The 17,491-nt window shown below is 40.6% G+C and overlaps 1 protein-coding gene across 1 annotated transcript in view; it reads right to left on the reverse strand.

Annotated features, from left to right (window-relative positions):
* Positions 1-492: 492 nt before the first annotated feature.
* The window catches only part of cyth3a (cytohesin 3a), a 33,456-nt gene continuing 16,457 nt past the window's right edge, over positions 493-17,491 (reverse strand). Inside the window, exons 6-13 of the mRNA XM_044013859.1 lie at positions 15,411-15,491; positions 15,206-15,318; positions 11,654-11,802; positions 11,411-11,522; positions 7,285-7,361; positions 5,441-5,512; positions 4,735-4,889; positions 493-1,184 (exon numbers count right to left, since the gene is read on the reverse strand). Coding sequence (XP_043869794.1) covers positions 1,112-1,184; positions 4,735-4,889; positions 5,441-5,512; positions 7,285-7,361; positions 11,411-11,522; positions 11,654-11,802; positions 15,206-15,318; positions 15,411-15,491 — 832 coding nt within the window. The 3' untranslated portion in view covers positions 493-1,111. The remainder of the gene's footprint in view (positions 1,185-4,734; positions 4,890-5,440; positions 5,513-7,284; positions 7,362-11,410; positions 11,523-11,653; positions 11,803-15,205; positions 15,319-15,410; positions 15,492-17,491) is intronic.

Genomic DNA, 17,491 nt, shown 5'->3' on the forward strand with positions numbered 1-17,491 from the left:
TCTTTTCCTTCGGTTCCTTCGTCCATTTAAATATCACCTCATGTATTCTTAATTCACACACACACACTCAGCTCAACTTGTATGTTTTTTATTCAAAGTATTCAGGAGCAGTTCCCCAAAACCACTACCAAAAAAAAACGTCTGACGTCTTGTCCGTTCAATCGGGATACTTCCACAGATTCCAGTCACATGATTTAAGTTAATTTTCCGGGGTGCTCTCTCAGCCACTGATCCTCGAGTGAAAACGTGGCGTGAAGATGTCTCGCCGCTCGACACCTCGTTGTCCTTCTTTCCTCGCGACTGTAAACGGTGGTTCGTGAACGGGTAAAAAAAAAAAGCTATGGCCGTTATGATTTACATGCTACATTAACACAACAAATAAAAATAAACAAACTTATGTACATTATATAATATACATGCATAATGTAAGTCGTGGGGGGGAGGGGCTGCCTCTTGTTTTAACAATAAGCAAATAAATACAAAAGAACTGACTTTAAATCACAGATGTGGATCTTCAATACACAACAGTACAAAACAAATATACATATATATATATAATGCATGTATGGTGTATGATTGTAGCTTAAAAGGGTCAAACCACTAAATGTTTGGCTTTATTTCACCAAAACAAATTAAAATAAGTGTTTGCATATACAGGTAAAGTCATTAATAATCAGACCAGCTGATTTAAAATAATTAAAAATGAGGTTTTTCTGCAGTTAGAGGACAGAACATAGCAACTGTTGAAGGACATGATGTTGAAATGAAAGCAAATGCCATACGAGCAGAGGGAGATTGGTTTCCCTGCCAAATTTTGTAGTGCACCACTTTTACTTCTTCGTGTGTCCAGCAGAGGGTGGCATTGCCTCAGTCACAGTTTGCCAAAAAGAAACATCCTCTGAGTTCCAGTCATGGCTGCTCATCCTGTCGTCCGTAGACGGAGCAATTTCATCCTCTTCTCCTCTGTTCCACGTCACAGTTTCAAAGTCTTCACATTCACATCATCAGGCGTCCACAAAAAACTTCACACGTAGAAAACAAAGCTCCGTCCATGACAACCTGCTGCATTTCCGCTCGTCACGGAAACTCGAGTGTGGATGAAGACGTCAAATCACTTTTTATTTGCTATCCTCCTCTTCCTGGTGGCCAGCATGTCATAGAAGGGGTCTCTGCTGATGCTTGCTCTGTGGACAGACACACAGACAGGAAGGAGAACATCAGTGAAGGTTCGTGATCCTACTCACATCTCTTTAGTTTTTATTTGTGACACTACGACTATTGTGTCCAAAACTGGCTCTGATTAATGCGATTAAAAAATATCTCCTTGACTTTGTCACCCCCACGGGAAAATGTGTTACGAAACCACTTAGCCAGATTTGAATGATTAAAAATGACTACTGATATCACAACCTCGAGTACATAAGTTATTTTACACCCTCTAAACTACAAAGCTGTTAAAAACACATTTGAGCTGATTCATTTACCACCTGCAGTCTTTTCAAGCTTTTTCCAAGTTTTAATTTCCCAACTGTGTGACAAATATCCTTCCCCCAGGCTGTTTATTTTCATATTCAATGAATCTTTCAAATATTTTCTCGATTAATCTAGTACGTGTTTGGTCTGTAAAATTTTAGAAGATGTTGATCATTGTTTGGCAAACCTAGAAAAGAAAAATTCACATTTAAAAGCTGAAAAATCAGAGAAACTTGTTTTAATTGGTGAAAAAAAAACCTCTAAAACCGAGATTAATTGCTGCAGCCCTAATAAGGAGAAATATGCAGCCCACAACATGACTCAGCTAAAAATGCTGTTGCTGTTTTTATTTACATTATTATAATACTCCATAAAGAAGCATGCAAGTTTTTGCGTTGCGATTACATTTTCCATAATCCAGTCCAGCAATTTTGACCTGTATCGGACTAATACCGATACTATCAACTCATTCCTATTAAAAATCCAATTCAAATTCAGCATATTTAAAAAAAACAGCCAGTCCAACTCTCTGTTGCTCTCTGAGGAGTTTTAAATAAATTAGCAGAGCTTTCCTGCGCGTTATTGCATCGAGAGAAACCCATTTTCAGACATTCAGACACATAGCTGCTCCACTACAAAAGCATTTCTCAAACTTCAAATATGGGGAACCACAGTTTAAAATTGGCAAAAAAATGTTGTGACCCAAAATCACACTAAATCTATAATTGTTTTCGCAGAATGTAGCGACTAATTTACAGCCATATCTGTAACGATTCATTTCACTACCCTAACCCAAATGAATTAAAACTTGATTTTCTCAGTGTTATTTAAAACAAATACATGACACAAAGTTAGGGGACCTAAAATAAATCTACCCAAAGGAACCCAAAGGACAGGGAGGAGTGAGACCTTTACTACTTGACCTCTGACGGTTGCAATCTGCAGTGTCACTATTAGATGTCACTAATTTTTAGTCTCCTTTTGGTTTCCATGAAATACTTCCTTGACCTGAAGGAGGTGAGTTTGTTTGTCCTCTATTGACAGGAAAGAGGCTGAGTAATCTGCTCTCTTCCCAGCAGCAGCAGCAGCAGGGCAGTGGACGTGCTGAGACGTCTTGTCCCACACACGCACACACGTGTCTGTTTTCACAGAAATCTCACCACAAGACCAATCTCTCCAGCCTGTGGATGAGTCATGTGTGGATGTCATATGTTTGTGTGAATCTGCTGACCACAGGACAGACTGCTGAGTCAGGTGAGGGTGTGAATGTGGATCAACATTTCTCACTCTGTCTCTGATGCATGAAAACTGTTGTAGAATTGTTCTACTCCTGCTGCTAAAGTCAGTCAGAGAAGCTTGTTAATTCTACACTGTTGCTCTTATTGTTAAGGAATCATGTGACATGAGCGTCGCCATGGCAGATTAGAACCAATCTACAAGTACACATGGGTAACGTGTCCACACTGAGGCTACGTCCACAAAAAAACTGCATTCTCAGGTTAAAACAACTGCCTGAAAACGTTCAGTATATCACAAAAACCAGACGTGTGCTCATATAAACTGAAAGTGATTGTGAACAGAGTTTTTTTGTAAGCACTTGAGAGTAAAGTTGCGGTCGATATTAATCAATCTGGAAGTTTCTAGCTGCGTTATATTGTTTCCTGAAGGGCTCAGTTTTTGCTGGTCCACATTTAAATGCAGCCCTGCAGTTTTCAAACAAAAACAAAGAAAATAGCGTTTTAGAACTCAGTTTTGGGGATGTTGAAACACAGGCTAGTGTGGACGGCAGGTGTATCCAAAGCAGAGATAATGTATTTTCTAAAAGAAAACACAATAGTGTGGACATAGCCTAAATAAAAGGCAGGCAGTGCAGCAGTTTTCAAACTAAAAAGAAGGCAGCATTATTTTCAAACTTCTACATTTTCTGAGAACAAAAAAATTTGAATTTTCTAAGTATTGTCGTGGAGCAGGAGCTGCTCCATAGCAGTGTGGATGAGGGCTGTCGCTTTTTTTCATCCGAAATTAGGATATCTGAAAGCTCAAATTATCTGTTCAGACCTGAAAATGTGACAGCTCTAGTGTGGACGTAGCCATCATCATTTTAACGATCATACGAGAAAAAAGCCTTGTTTTCACTCTGTAGAATGCACACCGTCCAGGAGAAACACAATCTCCTCTCTTCTCCTTCGTCCGATCACTTTAACGACTTAGAAGAAGCAACTGAGCTTTCACTTTCTTTTAACAGCCACACATCCATCCACACTGAGTGGATTTTTAATATCATTACAGCGCTGAAGGAGTGTGTAATGTGATTTATTTCTGCTCAGATATTGATCGTATTTGCCAGGGAGCGGATAATAACCAGTCAGCTGATCAATTACCCAACGGGGCCAATTTAGCGCAGCACCTTCAGTCTCCTCACCGGGTCATACGCCCGCGTTTGGGTTTGATAAATTGGGTGAAACGTCGGCCAAAACATTCTTAAAGGGACAGTGTCTGAGTAAAGACTCTTTCACACTAAAATTAACAGGTAAATGTGGGGTTTTTAAAGTTGAGTTAATCCACAAGAAGGTGGTAAATATTTTGTAGTTTCAGTCTCGCTGTAAATTTAATCATTAACTTAAGGGGTTAATCTCAAATGAGCTCAGGGGCATATCTCACCGAATTAAGTAGTAATTTGAATTTTAATGGCAAAAACAGACTAAGATAAAGTAAATAAAAAGACTAAACAAGCTTGAAGTTGAATGTAATACATTAAATGATGTTTTATTGTTACTATTATGAAAATATTGCTGTATATTTAGCTCTACTTTGGCCAAATGTGCTGTGTTTTAAAGGAAGAGGACCATGTTTTTATTATTGTAACATGATGCTTTGTGTCTTAAATTAAGCATCGCTGGCAAAGATAAAAGACAAACAAAACAAAACAAAAAATGTTTCAATGGTTAAAAAAAGCCCTATTTAAACCTTGGTTTAATCTGTTTTTTCACCAGTGAGAATGTGTGTGTTATTCTTTGCTCAGCACTAATCAAGAGGAAGTGAGATTATCCAGCAGAGTGGAGCTCACCTCTGAGGGTTATCTGTATGGAAGTGTGAGAAACACACTCACATTTAGTCACCAGTGTGTGTGGAAGTGTGTGTCGGTTTCTCACAGTCAAGGTCAGACATGAGAACGTCCCACATGGGACCGGGCCAGCGGTGGCTAAGTGCCCTCTCAGTGTAAATGGATCCACGCTAACTTAACGAGCGGACGCCTCTTACTTGATGGATTTGATCCACTCCTCCTTCTCCTCCGGCGTGGGGGCTGATATCCTGTACACGACGTGGTTGCCCTCGACGACTCTTCCGTCCGCCTCCGTCTTGCAGGCCTTGATCACCTGACCTTTGTGGTTTGGGTTGTAGAGCTCAAAGCAGTTCTGAGGAAACAAAATACATAAGAAAATATAAATATCATTTTTATCTGGAGTCTTTCTTAGATGATGACAGGGTTCCCACACCTTTGGTTGACATTAAATTCAAGGACTTTTCAAGGACCAATTCCCCCTCACCGTTCAAGGACAGAATGTGCTGACACAGCGTAAGATGGGAGGGCGACTTCGCCCATGATCGCCTGCATCTGGACAAGTGATTGTCCTTGGGATCTCCCTTTTTTTTTTTAAACGTTATTCGCTTGTTGTTCTGCGTTGAATCTCACGTCAACGACAGAGAGACAGTGGACAGTAATTATGAATCAACGTTTGTCCTGCTAAGTCCAGTCTACATACATCAAGATATACAGGGCATGAGACAGCAGGTGGCGTCTTTAACAGACAAGGGAGACATTTACCTAAATATCAACTTAACTTGTTTCTTGTGCAAAATTCAATTCAAGCATTTTCAATGACCCATGTTTTTCTAGGATTTCAAGGACCTGTGGGAACCCTGTGACGATGTATGGATAAGACAGTGTCAAAGAGTTTCTTCTTACAGGTTTCCTGGGCTCGTCCACTTCTCTGATGCTGAGGTTCTCCAGAGGAATAATCCCACGAGGCTCTTTGTCCTGGAGACACAAAACCCCAGCGTCAACATACTGTGTCAGAACATATACTGTACACATGTCTTTACCTGAAAACCTCCAGCTCGATGCTTCATGTAATTAGCACCAGGAAATAAGGTCGAGTATTTTAACTTTTTATTAATTATTATCGCATAAAACTGTCGTTGTATGAGGAACTGACACATAATCAGTTTGTGTGCTGGAAATGGAAGTTAGTAAACAGCTCACGCTTCCACACCAAAGTCCATAGAGAAAATCAGCGTTTTTAACTCACTGGGCCACATTAGCTGCTGTTTTACTGCTGCCTTGTTAAGGCCCATTTGTGCCACTTAGTTACGTCCCAACTGAGTATTTAAAACACAGAATTCAAAGAAATCACTCATTTAAACTTATTCATGGAGGCAGCGGTGGATCGTCCTCCCCCTGTGCGTTGTGATGTAAAATCGCTGATTTTCTCTGTGGAGTTTGGTGTGTGGAGTGACCGGTTTACAACGTGACACAGTCTAATGGGGAGATAAAGCAGCACAACATGTTCCTAATATGTCGCAGACTTTAGCAAAAGCAGATTTTATGAGATGAGTGTTTTGTTTTTGATTCCTGGCTACAGCGGCACGCAAGTTGAAATCAGCTCTGATCATGTGTCGGAACTTTACACAACTACATTCTTAAAAAACAAACAAACCCTGAAATATCCCTTTTTATTCATCCTGGTCATGTAGGGGACAACACCCGAGGGAGACACAACCCTGCTCTCACTCCGTCCTCCAGCAACTGCTCTTGTGTTTGTGGGGCCAGATGTGAAGTGTGTGTGTGTGTGTGTTGGAGGGAGGAGAGACCTTGAGGAACAGCTTCATGTCCTGCTTGTCATCTTCCTCCTAACGAGGTGAGTGCAGCAGGGGGAGGAAGTGCTCATAGACTGCTCACAGCTGGCTCTGTGTGTGTGTGTGTGTGTGTGTGTGTGTGTGTGTGTGTGTGTGTGTGTGTGTGTGTGTGTGTGTGTGTGTGTGTGTGTGTGTGTGTGTGTGTGTGTGTGTGTGTGTGTGTGTGTGTGTGTGTGTGTGTTCGTTCTCAGTATCAGGGATGCCGGGTTGCCGCGGGGTGATGCGTGGGGGTGACTCTCTCAGCACTTGGTTTATGGCACAGCGGCGTCCAGATGTGTGCCATGGCTCTACAGATGTTTCCCATGATGCCTCATGTTAATTGCTGGAGTGAGGATTATTTGAGTCAAAGGGGAGACATCTGTTAAACGCAGAGCTGGAAGGTCTGTGTCTGTAAATCTGTGCGCGTGTGTGACGATTAAGTACGATCACTATTGTACTTTGTCAGTCTATACGAGACCTATTTTAACATTTAGGAAGGTTTATTGTCAGGAATTGAAAATACTACCTCACGCGAGTTTGAATTTAAGAGTATAAATACTTTAGAATTAATATTTTGTATGGTTTTTGTAGCCTAAAGCCTGCCACACGCAAGAGGATTTACAAATCTGACCTGATTTTAAAAACACGGTTGGTGTAGTGATTTGACCCAGATTGAATTTATGAAATACCTCACAGTTCCCTTGGTTTGTTTTTAAGAACAAATATAAAAGAAAAACTTCTTGCACAATTAAACTCCCAGTTTTTCTTTTAAATATGCGATATAAAATGAATCATAACTTTGACTCACCAACACATAAAAAGAGGAAAAAAATGCCTTTTCTAAAGCCTGAAGATGTGATTTTGGTATTTGTGCAACAGAAAACCACACAAAAAACCCCACACGTGTCAACTTACTGTTGTGTATTCAAAGTAGTAAAGGCAGTTGTCGGTGAGGATGAACCATCGTCTCTTCCACGTCTTCACTCGACCGCCTGCGGAGAGAAAACACAGCATGTTTCATTTCAGAGCAGAGAGGTGACACCGTGTGTTTGTGCAGGCTGAGGTTTTTTAACCACGTGCCACATCTGGCCCTGATCATCATCTGTCTGCATTATTAGACCCAATCAGAGAGGCTGGATTCTGCCTCCACTAACCGCTCCCAGTCCCCAGAGTTTGACTGATGCCTGCAGGCCGACAAAGAGCAGGAGGAGGAAGCTGAGAAAACAGTTGAACTCAGTGTTACCTTCCAGGAGAAATGCCAGACATGTTCACACCACGTACAGAGTATGTGACGATGAAGGCCACATCCACACGGAAACGTCACTATCTTTTTGTTTGACGTTCCCCGAAAACACGACGTGGTTTCAGGAAATATCTCCAATCATAATTGATGCACAAAGAAGCTGGTGATTCAGATTAAGGCTGTAAAGATTAATCAATTACTAAATTAATCTACTAAGTATTTGAGTGTTTTTTTTTTTATCTCCTTATACTTGAATATTTTCTCATTTCTTTGCTCCATATAGGAAAGAAAACACGAGGACAAAACAAGAATGTCATCATTTTGAGGTTTGGGACATTGTTTTTCAACATTTTCTGACGTTTTATGGCCCGAAAAATGATCGACAGATGCACAGATTATGAAAATATGAAAATACTCAATAGTTGCAGCTTTATTTAAAAAAAAATGCCACATTTAAACCAATTATTTTGCTGTTAAACTGCTAAAATGTCTCCTTTTGAGAGACAAAGTCCGTCCATCTGTCTTAATTATTGGATTATCAGGATTAGGAGATTTTTCCGTTGATTACACCATCGCTGATGTCACATGTTATTTACCATAATAAAAACATAATGTGGATGATGTCATATTACGTGCAGCATAATAACATAATTTGCTGAGTGAGCAGAACAAGCAGCTGTTACTGTTCTAATCAATAATGTAAAGTTCTCCTGACCCACATTTTCATTCTATACTGCTCACACAAGTCAAATACAACAACAACAACAGCCACTGAATTTTTACCTTTTGAAAGTGGGATTATCATCTAAAATATAGCATATTCTTGTTGAATAAACACAAAATAAACATATTTAATTTAACCCATCAAGCATAAAATTAGCTCTTAATCCATGTTTGCCATAATGTTTATTTTATATGCTCAAAATGCAGATTTGTCTATTTTTCATGAAGGTCATCACAGACGTCGTTGACCGTTAATTTATAAATTAAAAATAAAAACACTGCTGTTGTCATGGTGACAGCCAGGTTTGGGGAGTAAATGACCACCCGCATGTTAGGCTCGAAGAAGAAGAAGCACTAATTCTTAAAATTGAAATGATGCACAATAAACATTAACAGTACGAGTACGCGTCTCGACACACATTTGTCTGAAGAGTGACACAATGAACACAAAGTACAGACAAAGGGTTAGTTGGTAATAAATGAGCCTTTATAGAGTCACGTCTCTTCACTGTGAGAACAGATGACAAACAGAGCGCTCAGTGTTATTCTGGCTCCTCCACAGTTAGTAGACACTCTGAAAAATATCCCTAACAATGTCTACATTTTATTTTTATCATGCTGGATGATGATGATGATGATGATGATGATGATGATGATGATGATAGATTCAGGCACACAGCGGCTCAGGCTCAGTTAGCGGCGTACTGCAGGTTGTTACGAGAGCTGGTGGAGTTTTCACAGCTGTGTGTCAGACTGAAAATCTTCTCCTCATTAAGCAGGTGCTGCCACGATGGAGCTAAAATTAACGTGGGATTCACTAACCGGGGGGGGAATCGTTTAATATCCAACAATGATCTGGCAAGTGCAGCAAGTGGAATGTAGAGCAGGGAATAAAGAGGGAGGGGTCCATGAAGGTCATAGAGGGGTCAAATATGGAAAAGTGGCATCCTCATGTATGTATGCATTCAAGCAGCTCATTCACTGAAGCTCGGGCATGACTAAATGTTGTGGCAGCAGACGCTGAGTGACACACAGGACTCGTCTCAGATGGGACAGAAAGAGACAGAATTTCTTTCTTTTTTTCTTTCTTTGTGTCGTAAATGTCCACCTCAAAACTACTTTGTCCATTTGGGCTACTGTAAAAACACGTGGCACAAGATGGTGGCGTCCGTAAAGCAAGGCCCTTGCCTAAAGAACATGTAAAAGGCTTGAAATAAATATTACATACAAACTTATGGCTAATATGTTAGATTTTTTGCCAATAAACTGTCCTAAATGTTACACACTGGACCTGTAACTTGTTTGGTTAGCATAGCGATGGAGGTACGTGGTTTCCCTGTTTCACAGAGGGTTCGGTCTGGTTTGGTTAAACCAAATGAGACGAGCCCTGAGTGTCATCCAGCCTCCTTCAGAGCCAGAAAATAAGGGAATGCAGCCGGTCCCCATGCCTAACTACTACAGGATCACTGACCTCCAACTCACCTTAGCCTTAAATTGAAATAACTCAGCACCTCATAATGCTGTGACTTATTTGCCCAGTTAACGGGAAACCAATTACAGGAGGTGGCTTAACATGTGCCGGGGCCCGGTGTGCTAAAGGGATAATGGCTGCCAGAGCCGCGTATGAGGGCAGACTTTGATGGAGCAGGAGGACAGAGGAGGACAGAGGAGGACAGAGGAGGAAGGAGCGTACCTACCTCCTGTGACAGAGAGTTAAGACGGAACAGCCACCACAGAACAGAACAGAACGACAGAACAAATCACAGGGAGTGAGGAACAAAAAAATAAAGACAGCAAGCAACAAAATTCACCATGACAGAGAGACTTAGACCCCGTTCAGACCTGGTTTTTAACATCCGTCCTCTGTGATCCCAACACGGCCGGAGCTACAGGTCTTACAGTTCCAGTTGTCGTACGAAGTTGGAATTTCCGAGTTAAGTGGGCGTTCCTTTAACTGAAGTTGGATTTCCAACTCCAATAATGCACCACATTTTAACAGTAGTGAAAAAACTCTGCTACTTTTACAGCACTTTTGTCGTATTTGTTTGATATTAAATAAGTCGAGACGATGTTTGTGACTGCGAAATACCGCGTAGCTAGCCCCCGAGTTACCTTTGCGTCCTGGAATGTGGTAAACGCTGTTCAAGTTCCGACTTCTGTCTTCCAATGTAAATGCAACGCACTATAAATATAAATGAATGAAATAAATCCTCTAATCTGATCACAGAAACCACATTCGGAGACATTTTTCCTAAGGATGCCTTAGAGACTCCGCCCTCCTCAGCTGACGTCCTCAGGTCAACACTAGTTTCACAAAATACATTAATTTACTTGTAAACGTTTTGATCTCTTTTCTCTCTCTCTGTCTCATACACAGTCTGGTGTCCATGTCTTCAGAGGACATTAACATGTAGGACATTTCCTTTCTCTAACCTTAACCTTAACTAACACAGGCCTTCACCTCACCCTAACCATACAGCATGTCTTCACCCTTAAAATGTAATCATTAACGTTATTGGGACTTGATTATTGAACAGTCAGTGACGTCACTGTTTATTTGAATCATATGTGGTCACAGGAGACGCATCCAGGACACATTTTAATGCCAGATGTGCACAGACACACTTAGACTTAGATCTCTGAGGACAGATGTTAACACCAGGTCTGAACAGAGAAGACGCTGACATCACAAGGAGGAGGAAGAAGACGACAGTTGGGGAAACACTTAAAGAGCAGAGGTTATGAGATGAAGTACGGACGCAAAAATGGGTGTGTATGCTCACGCCCATTTTTTTTATGTTAGCCAATCATAGCTTTACATGTCTGGTGACATAGCTGTTTCCAGATTATCTTGTTGAATGAATTTAAGGCTCAATCTGTGATTTACACTGACAAAATAAAAGGTTTTATTTAAAAGATGCGTCATAAATTCCCAGTAAATGTGTCACGGGTTTGGACAAACAAACACATTCTCCATTTGTAATCCAGTCACACACACACACACACACAGAGCAGTAAAAAAATAGACATCATTTAACATAATCTAGGGTGTCTTTTGTAAGTGAGTGCACATACCGAGCTTCAGGAGCCAGCCCTCTCTGTCGGGGTTAAAGAACGTGTGCGTCAGATCGTTCCCATCATCCTCGGGGATTTTGAAGGGCTCGTTTTTGATGCTGTCGTAAAGGTTCTGCAGACGAGGAGAGGAGAGGAAACGCATTCATCAAACGTGTGTGTGTGTGTGTGTGTGGCTTATTGGTATGGAGCGGGTGTATTAGAACGATCACAGAGATCAGTCACACGTGACGGGGAAATCCTTACCCTGAGAAGCTCCTCTGGCAGATCTCCTCCTTCATTAATGCCTCTGTTCATGGAGATAAAGCGCTCCACGGGGGGCTTGTCCCTGACGTTGGGGTTGTGTAGGCTGGTGTTCAGCATGATGATCGCAAATGACAGCACGTAGCAGGTGTCTGAGGGCAACAAGGAGGGAAATTAATCGGTTTTTGAAAGTGTGTGTGTGTCAAGCCACAGACGCATATTAACACCTGGTTTACACCTGGTACTACTACATGCTTTGTATCCGTCTGTACAGCTACGTTACGCTCCGTTATCTGTATTTCTACCACAGCTAAACTTCATATATGATGCAGGATACTCTATATTTGGAACAGACAATTTAAGACCAGCTAAAAGTCACTGTTTTACTGTATAACGATTGTGTAAATATAACAGGATATCATCAGCGTATATGTCGACTTCATTAAAAACAACATTTCTGTGTTTTAGTCTCAGTTTTGCTATTTTTCTATTTCTAGTTGGAGGAGCTGTAATGAAACCCAATTTCCACCCCCAAGGAACAATAAGGTATTTCTGATTCTAATGATGTGTGTTCCTACAGAATAATAAGATATCATCTGCATTTCAGGGCCTTGTTTTGAATAATTTGGTGTATATTTCACATTAATCTCTGCTGTACTACTGTACACACAAGGCTGTTTGTTCTACATTTGCACAAAAAACAACAACAAATGTGCGTGTGCATGTGTGCGGGGTGGGGGGTGCAGGAGTGTCCTCACTCTACTGTGTGTTAATGTTCTCACACGGGCCACTGGCTGACTGTAAATGATTCATTCACTCCACTCTGTCTGTCTGTCTGTCTGTCTGCTCACACTGACACACTTTTGTCCTGCTCTGCTGACACATTTTAAAAAAGAGGAAAAGAGCAGCTTTGCACACGTTGTGCTCTGAGGAACACGAGGAGGTGATGATGGGGGTGGTAACTGCAAGAAGAACGTCGGTGTCTTTAAGAATTAATGATGGCGATGAAGCGGCGAGGGGAAATGGGCGAGTGTGACCCCTGTAATTAAAGAGCTGCGCGATTGTTTCATGTTTTTTATGGGCTCGGCGTAGGATGTGTTACTGTTACACACATGTTCCCGGGCTGACCGTCTGCCCACAACTGTCTCACACACACACACACAGGAAGAGGAAGCACGTTTTAACCATAAAACAGTCTGATTCTGACACTACTTTTATACTGGATATACAGTATTAAATGTGTTAGGTTACCTTTCACACAGTAGCATCTAAATTTACTCCCAAAAGCAAATAATAATATAAAACATGTACTGTACTGTACGTCCCTATACACAGATTCATATTCCACATCATTTGCCACCTATATGGTGATATATTAGCATCACAGACGTGTTTATTCATCGTCTGGATTAAGGCTGAGCCATAAGGTTTTCAATTAATATCTAATATTTGTAGACTAGGTCCAAATATACAAGATATAGCTCGATATAAAGGTGGACACAGGCTGTTTCTCTCTCATGAAAATGTTTTTTTTTAGACGTGATGTGTGGCAATGCGTAGAAAATAAGGATTTAAGATAAAATAAGATAAGAAAAGTAGTACCACATTGGAGAGAGTCAAATTAAAGTAAATTATAATAAATTATATATATGTCTTTGGCTGTTTAATGTTTAATGAAGGATATTTATGAGTAAAACACAATAGAATTGCTTCAAAATATTCACATTTTCTGCTATAACACAAATAATGAGGCTTGAAATTGAATGACATTTTCTTATATCATTTTATGTCCATAAATATAACATTTTATTTCAGGTATTTTTAATTTAATGTCATGAACATCATAATATTTGGTTAAAAGTCTCTGCAACAGCTTTTAAAACCAGGATGAGACATCCACAATCTAAGATATGATAATATAATATTGATATATTGCCCAGAAATTCAATATATATATATACATATATAACATTAACGTAAAGGGTTAGGCAGGTAATCGATGAAATGAATCTCAAAAATCAACATGTGAGCACATTCTGAATAAATCTTGAACAAACACAAAAGGTTTGTTGACTAATTGACAGTCTGATGTATTTGTAGAGACACAAGATCACTTAGTGAACGTCACGTCCTCCTGAATAATAAATGTCTCCATGTTAGTCGGTGGTTGTTCACTGTGGTTTCATGCGGTCGACTGGAAACCTGGTTAATCCTCGTCCAGCCTCACTTACTGTAATTTATGTTTTAATGATTATTTGAAACGCATTAAAACAAAAAAACAGGCCATCACTCAGTTAAAGAGCCTCAGGCAGCAGTTACTTACTGTACTGTGTACTGACACACATACTGTACCAGGACACAGAACCAGGAGACCTTCCTGTCTGCTGCTGCTTTATTTGATCTTTTTTTCACTTTTATTCTCTTATTTTAAGTTTTAGTTGATTATCTTTATTTATTCTCTGTGAGAGTCTACTCAGATATTTCTTCATGTCGTTTGAGTTACTGAAAGTTTGACATTTTTCCTCTTCTTTTACAACTTACTGTTATTTGAAATGATTTGAATGTGTTTTTATTGTGGTTTTAGGTCTTGTTTGTAGTGCAATCAGTGTTGTTTTCCACCTCCATTTATTCTATTCTTTAAAAGAAACATTTTTCAATCATTTTGGATGGATCATGTGGATGCAATGTGTGTTTGTTTTTAAACAAAAATGAAGAGGTGTGTGGATACAGCCAGAGAATTGCCAATTAATCTAACCTCAATCCCTCAAGTCTTTTTGTGTGGGATTGTGGGAGAAAACCATAGTTCCTGGAGAAAACCCACACACACACTCACACATGGGCAGAACATGCAAACTCCAAAATAACCCTCTTGCTGTGACTCATTAGTGCTAACTACCATTAAAATGTTGACATAGTTTGATAAAATAAAGGGTAACCTATGCGTCAGTTGTTTAAGATAATAAAATGTTAACTTTCTGCATTAAAACTTAAAGTAGAAAATGACAGGAATAATGTTTTGAAAAGTGCAGCAAAAGTAAGACTTTTAAATCCATAGAAAGCAGTATTTCTATTCAAGGAAACAGACAAAAATCGTTTTATAACGTTGAGCAAAAAGTGTAATGTGCTTTTACTTTGAAACAGGAACAGGAAATACTTCACAAGATCACTGACAAGCAGAGAGGAACCGGTCAGTGTCACACTCACTTTTTAAAAACATTTTATTTTAAAAAGACAGAGAGGATGAGTCACTTCATCAGGAAGTGAGCTGTAGGCTATATTTGTGATTTGGATAAAACTTGTATTAATTGTTGCGGGCCTGGTGTGTATGTGTGGTGTGTTCTTGTCCTTCATCTCCCTTCCTCTCCTCTTCCTCTCCTCTCTCCTCCACCATTTTCCCCTTTCACCCCAACCTGTCTAGGCAGATGGCCGCACATCTTTGAGTCTGGTTCTGTTTCTCTCAACTGTTGGGTTTCTCTTCTCTCTATGATGTTGTGAAAGTTTTTGCCTTTTACGATGATCAGTTCCCTGAGATAACGTATGTTGTGTGTGTCTAACCTGTCGACTGGAAAACCCCTGGGTTGCACTGACAGTACCGCGAGGCGAACGCCTCCATCATCCGGTCGATCTTCTGGGCTTCACCTGGTAAACGGAAACTCCACAGGAACTGCCTACAAGACGGACACACAGAGGGGAAGGAGGAGGAGGAGTCAGTGAGGGCGAAGATGGCGGGAATATTTCAGATTTGAGTCACTCTGCTGACCTCAGCGCTTGAACCAGGTTGAGATCGGCGAACTCGTGCAGCTCCACAAACGCCTGCAGAACCTTGATGTTGAAGTCGTCTCTGGTGGTGGAGAAGAAAACAGAAGAATACGTTTTCCACTATTGTTCCGTGTCCAGACACTTTTTTATCACTTTTGTTTCTCAAAGAAAACCAAACCTCCCCAGGGTTCCCCTGAACGCAGCGTGAGGCCAGAAGTCAGGGGTGGAGGAGAAAACATATTTCCTCCACCTGAATTCCTTCTCTTCAGCATTCTTGCCGTGTCTGTGGCCTGAGTCATACCTTCACACACACAGAGCACAGAGTCTGGACTCAATAGACACAGCTGGACAGAGCCGCACTGTGTCTCCAACACAGAACACGAGACGAGGGAGGAAACCGTGTGTTTGACTGATGAGAAACACAAAAAACCTTCAGAGGTTTGTTTGAGAGGAAGAAAGAATCCACAGCTGCTGTGCGGCTGCTGCGGTCGCCGCTCCTCTGATGGAGTTTGTCGTACATCCCCGGATCGCCTCTTTGTTTCGTGTAACTGTTTGCGTAGATCGAACCAGGACTTCTTTCAGATTTAGTGTTTTGTGTTTTGTCCAGAGACGCAGTGGAAACGTTGAGAACAGGAAAGAGAGAGGGAAACAAACAACAAACTTGTGTTGCAATAACAATCTTGTGTGATCTCAATGACGAATGAGGGATTTTCTTCCTCCATGGAGAGTCTGTGACTGTCCTGTGAGGTTTATGAGGGTTATCGCTGTAGATTAATGTATCACAGAGGAATGTATACGCTTGAGAATGAGGACGGAAGGTGATTTAAGAGACTTTGAATGCACAACCATCTCTAAATTTTACAGAGAAGGGTTTGAAAATTCAATTTAATTCAAATTATTTGTATGGCACCAAATTATAGCATAGTCTCAAGGCACTTTGCATTGGCCCCACCCACATGGAAATACAAACAATCTTTTTCTTGGTCATTTTGAAATGGTTTTCCATAAACACAGCATAGTTTCAGTCCACACTCTGAATGCTGTAGTGTCATTATCAGGCCTGTATGTGGCGCTGTAACAGTGCCACACCAAAAACAAGGAGAAGACATTGAGCGTGCTTATAAAGCGTATATGGCCAGAGACGACTGAAGTGCTGCTTTTTCAGGATTCTGCGCTTTAAGGAGCCCCAAACATGACATGAGGGGGAGGAAAACTCTAATTTGTAGCCACTTTAATCTCAGAATTCTGGGATTAAAGTCAGAGTTCTGAGGAAAAAGTCAAGATTCTGAGAATTACGGCGCCCCAGACATGTGAGAAAAATAACAAAACTGTAATACACAGCCTCTAATCTCAGAATTCTGGGATTAAAGTCAATTCGGAGAAAAAGAAAAGTCAGGATTGTGAGATTTACGCAACCCCAGACATGACATATGAGAAAAAAACTCTAATTCGCAGCCACTTTAATCTCAGAATTCTGAGCTTCAGTTGATTCTGAGATTTGAGTCGTACTTCTGAGAAAAATACAAAAAAGTGAGAATTCTGTGCAAAAACATGCCAATTTCTTCAAAAATGAAGCTTTATTGTGTGAGTGCCCAGAATTAATCCATGCGATAGTAATTTGACTCCCAATCTCAATTTCTGGGTGTATTAGTCTGACAGTTCTGTGCAGTTTCAGACGTGTGTTTACCTATTTATTAAAAGTCCAGATTTAGTCAGACTAACACTAATATTATATATTTCTAGTTCTAACGCCATGTTAATGTGTGTGTGTGTGTGTGTGTGAGTGTGACGACAGTGAGTCTGTGCTGAACAGAGCTGAATTATGCAAAATGGCTGCCGCTGGTGTAATTTAAGAGCTCACTCGGCCTCAAACATCTTCCTCTCTATCTGTTTTCCTTTTAGATACTTCCGCTCGCTCACTGTTAGCCCTGATGCCACCATCCCCCCAAACACACACACAGCGCTCAGCTCTTAAGCACAGGTTCCTGCTCCTTGCATAAGCTTAATTAGTGATGATGAGTGAGTGCAAACCTCCGAGCCCGTGTTTACTGTGATTAACGCAGAATAGGTCGACTCTTTGAT

The sequence above is a fragment of the Solea senegalensis genome, linkage group LG18 (genome assembly GCF_019176455.1).
Source record: "Solea senegalensis isolate Sse05_10M linkage group LG18, IFAPA_SoseM_1, whole genome shotgun sequence".
Lineage (NCBI taxonomy): Eukaryota > Metazoa > Chordata > Actinopteri > Pleuronectiformes > Soleidae > Solea > Solea senegalensis.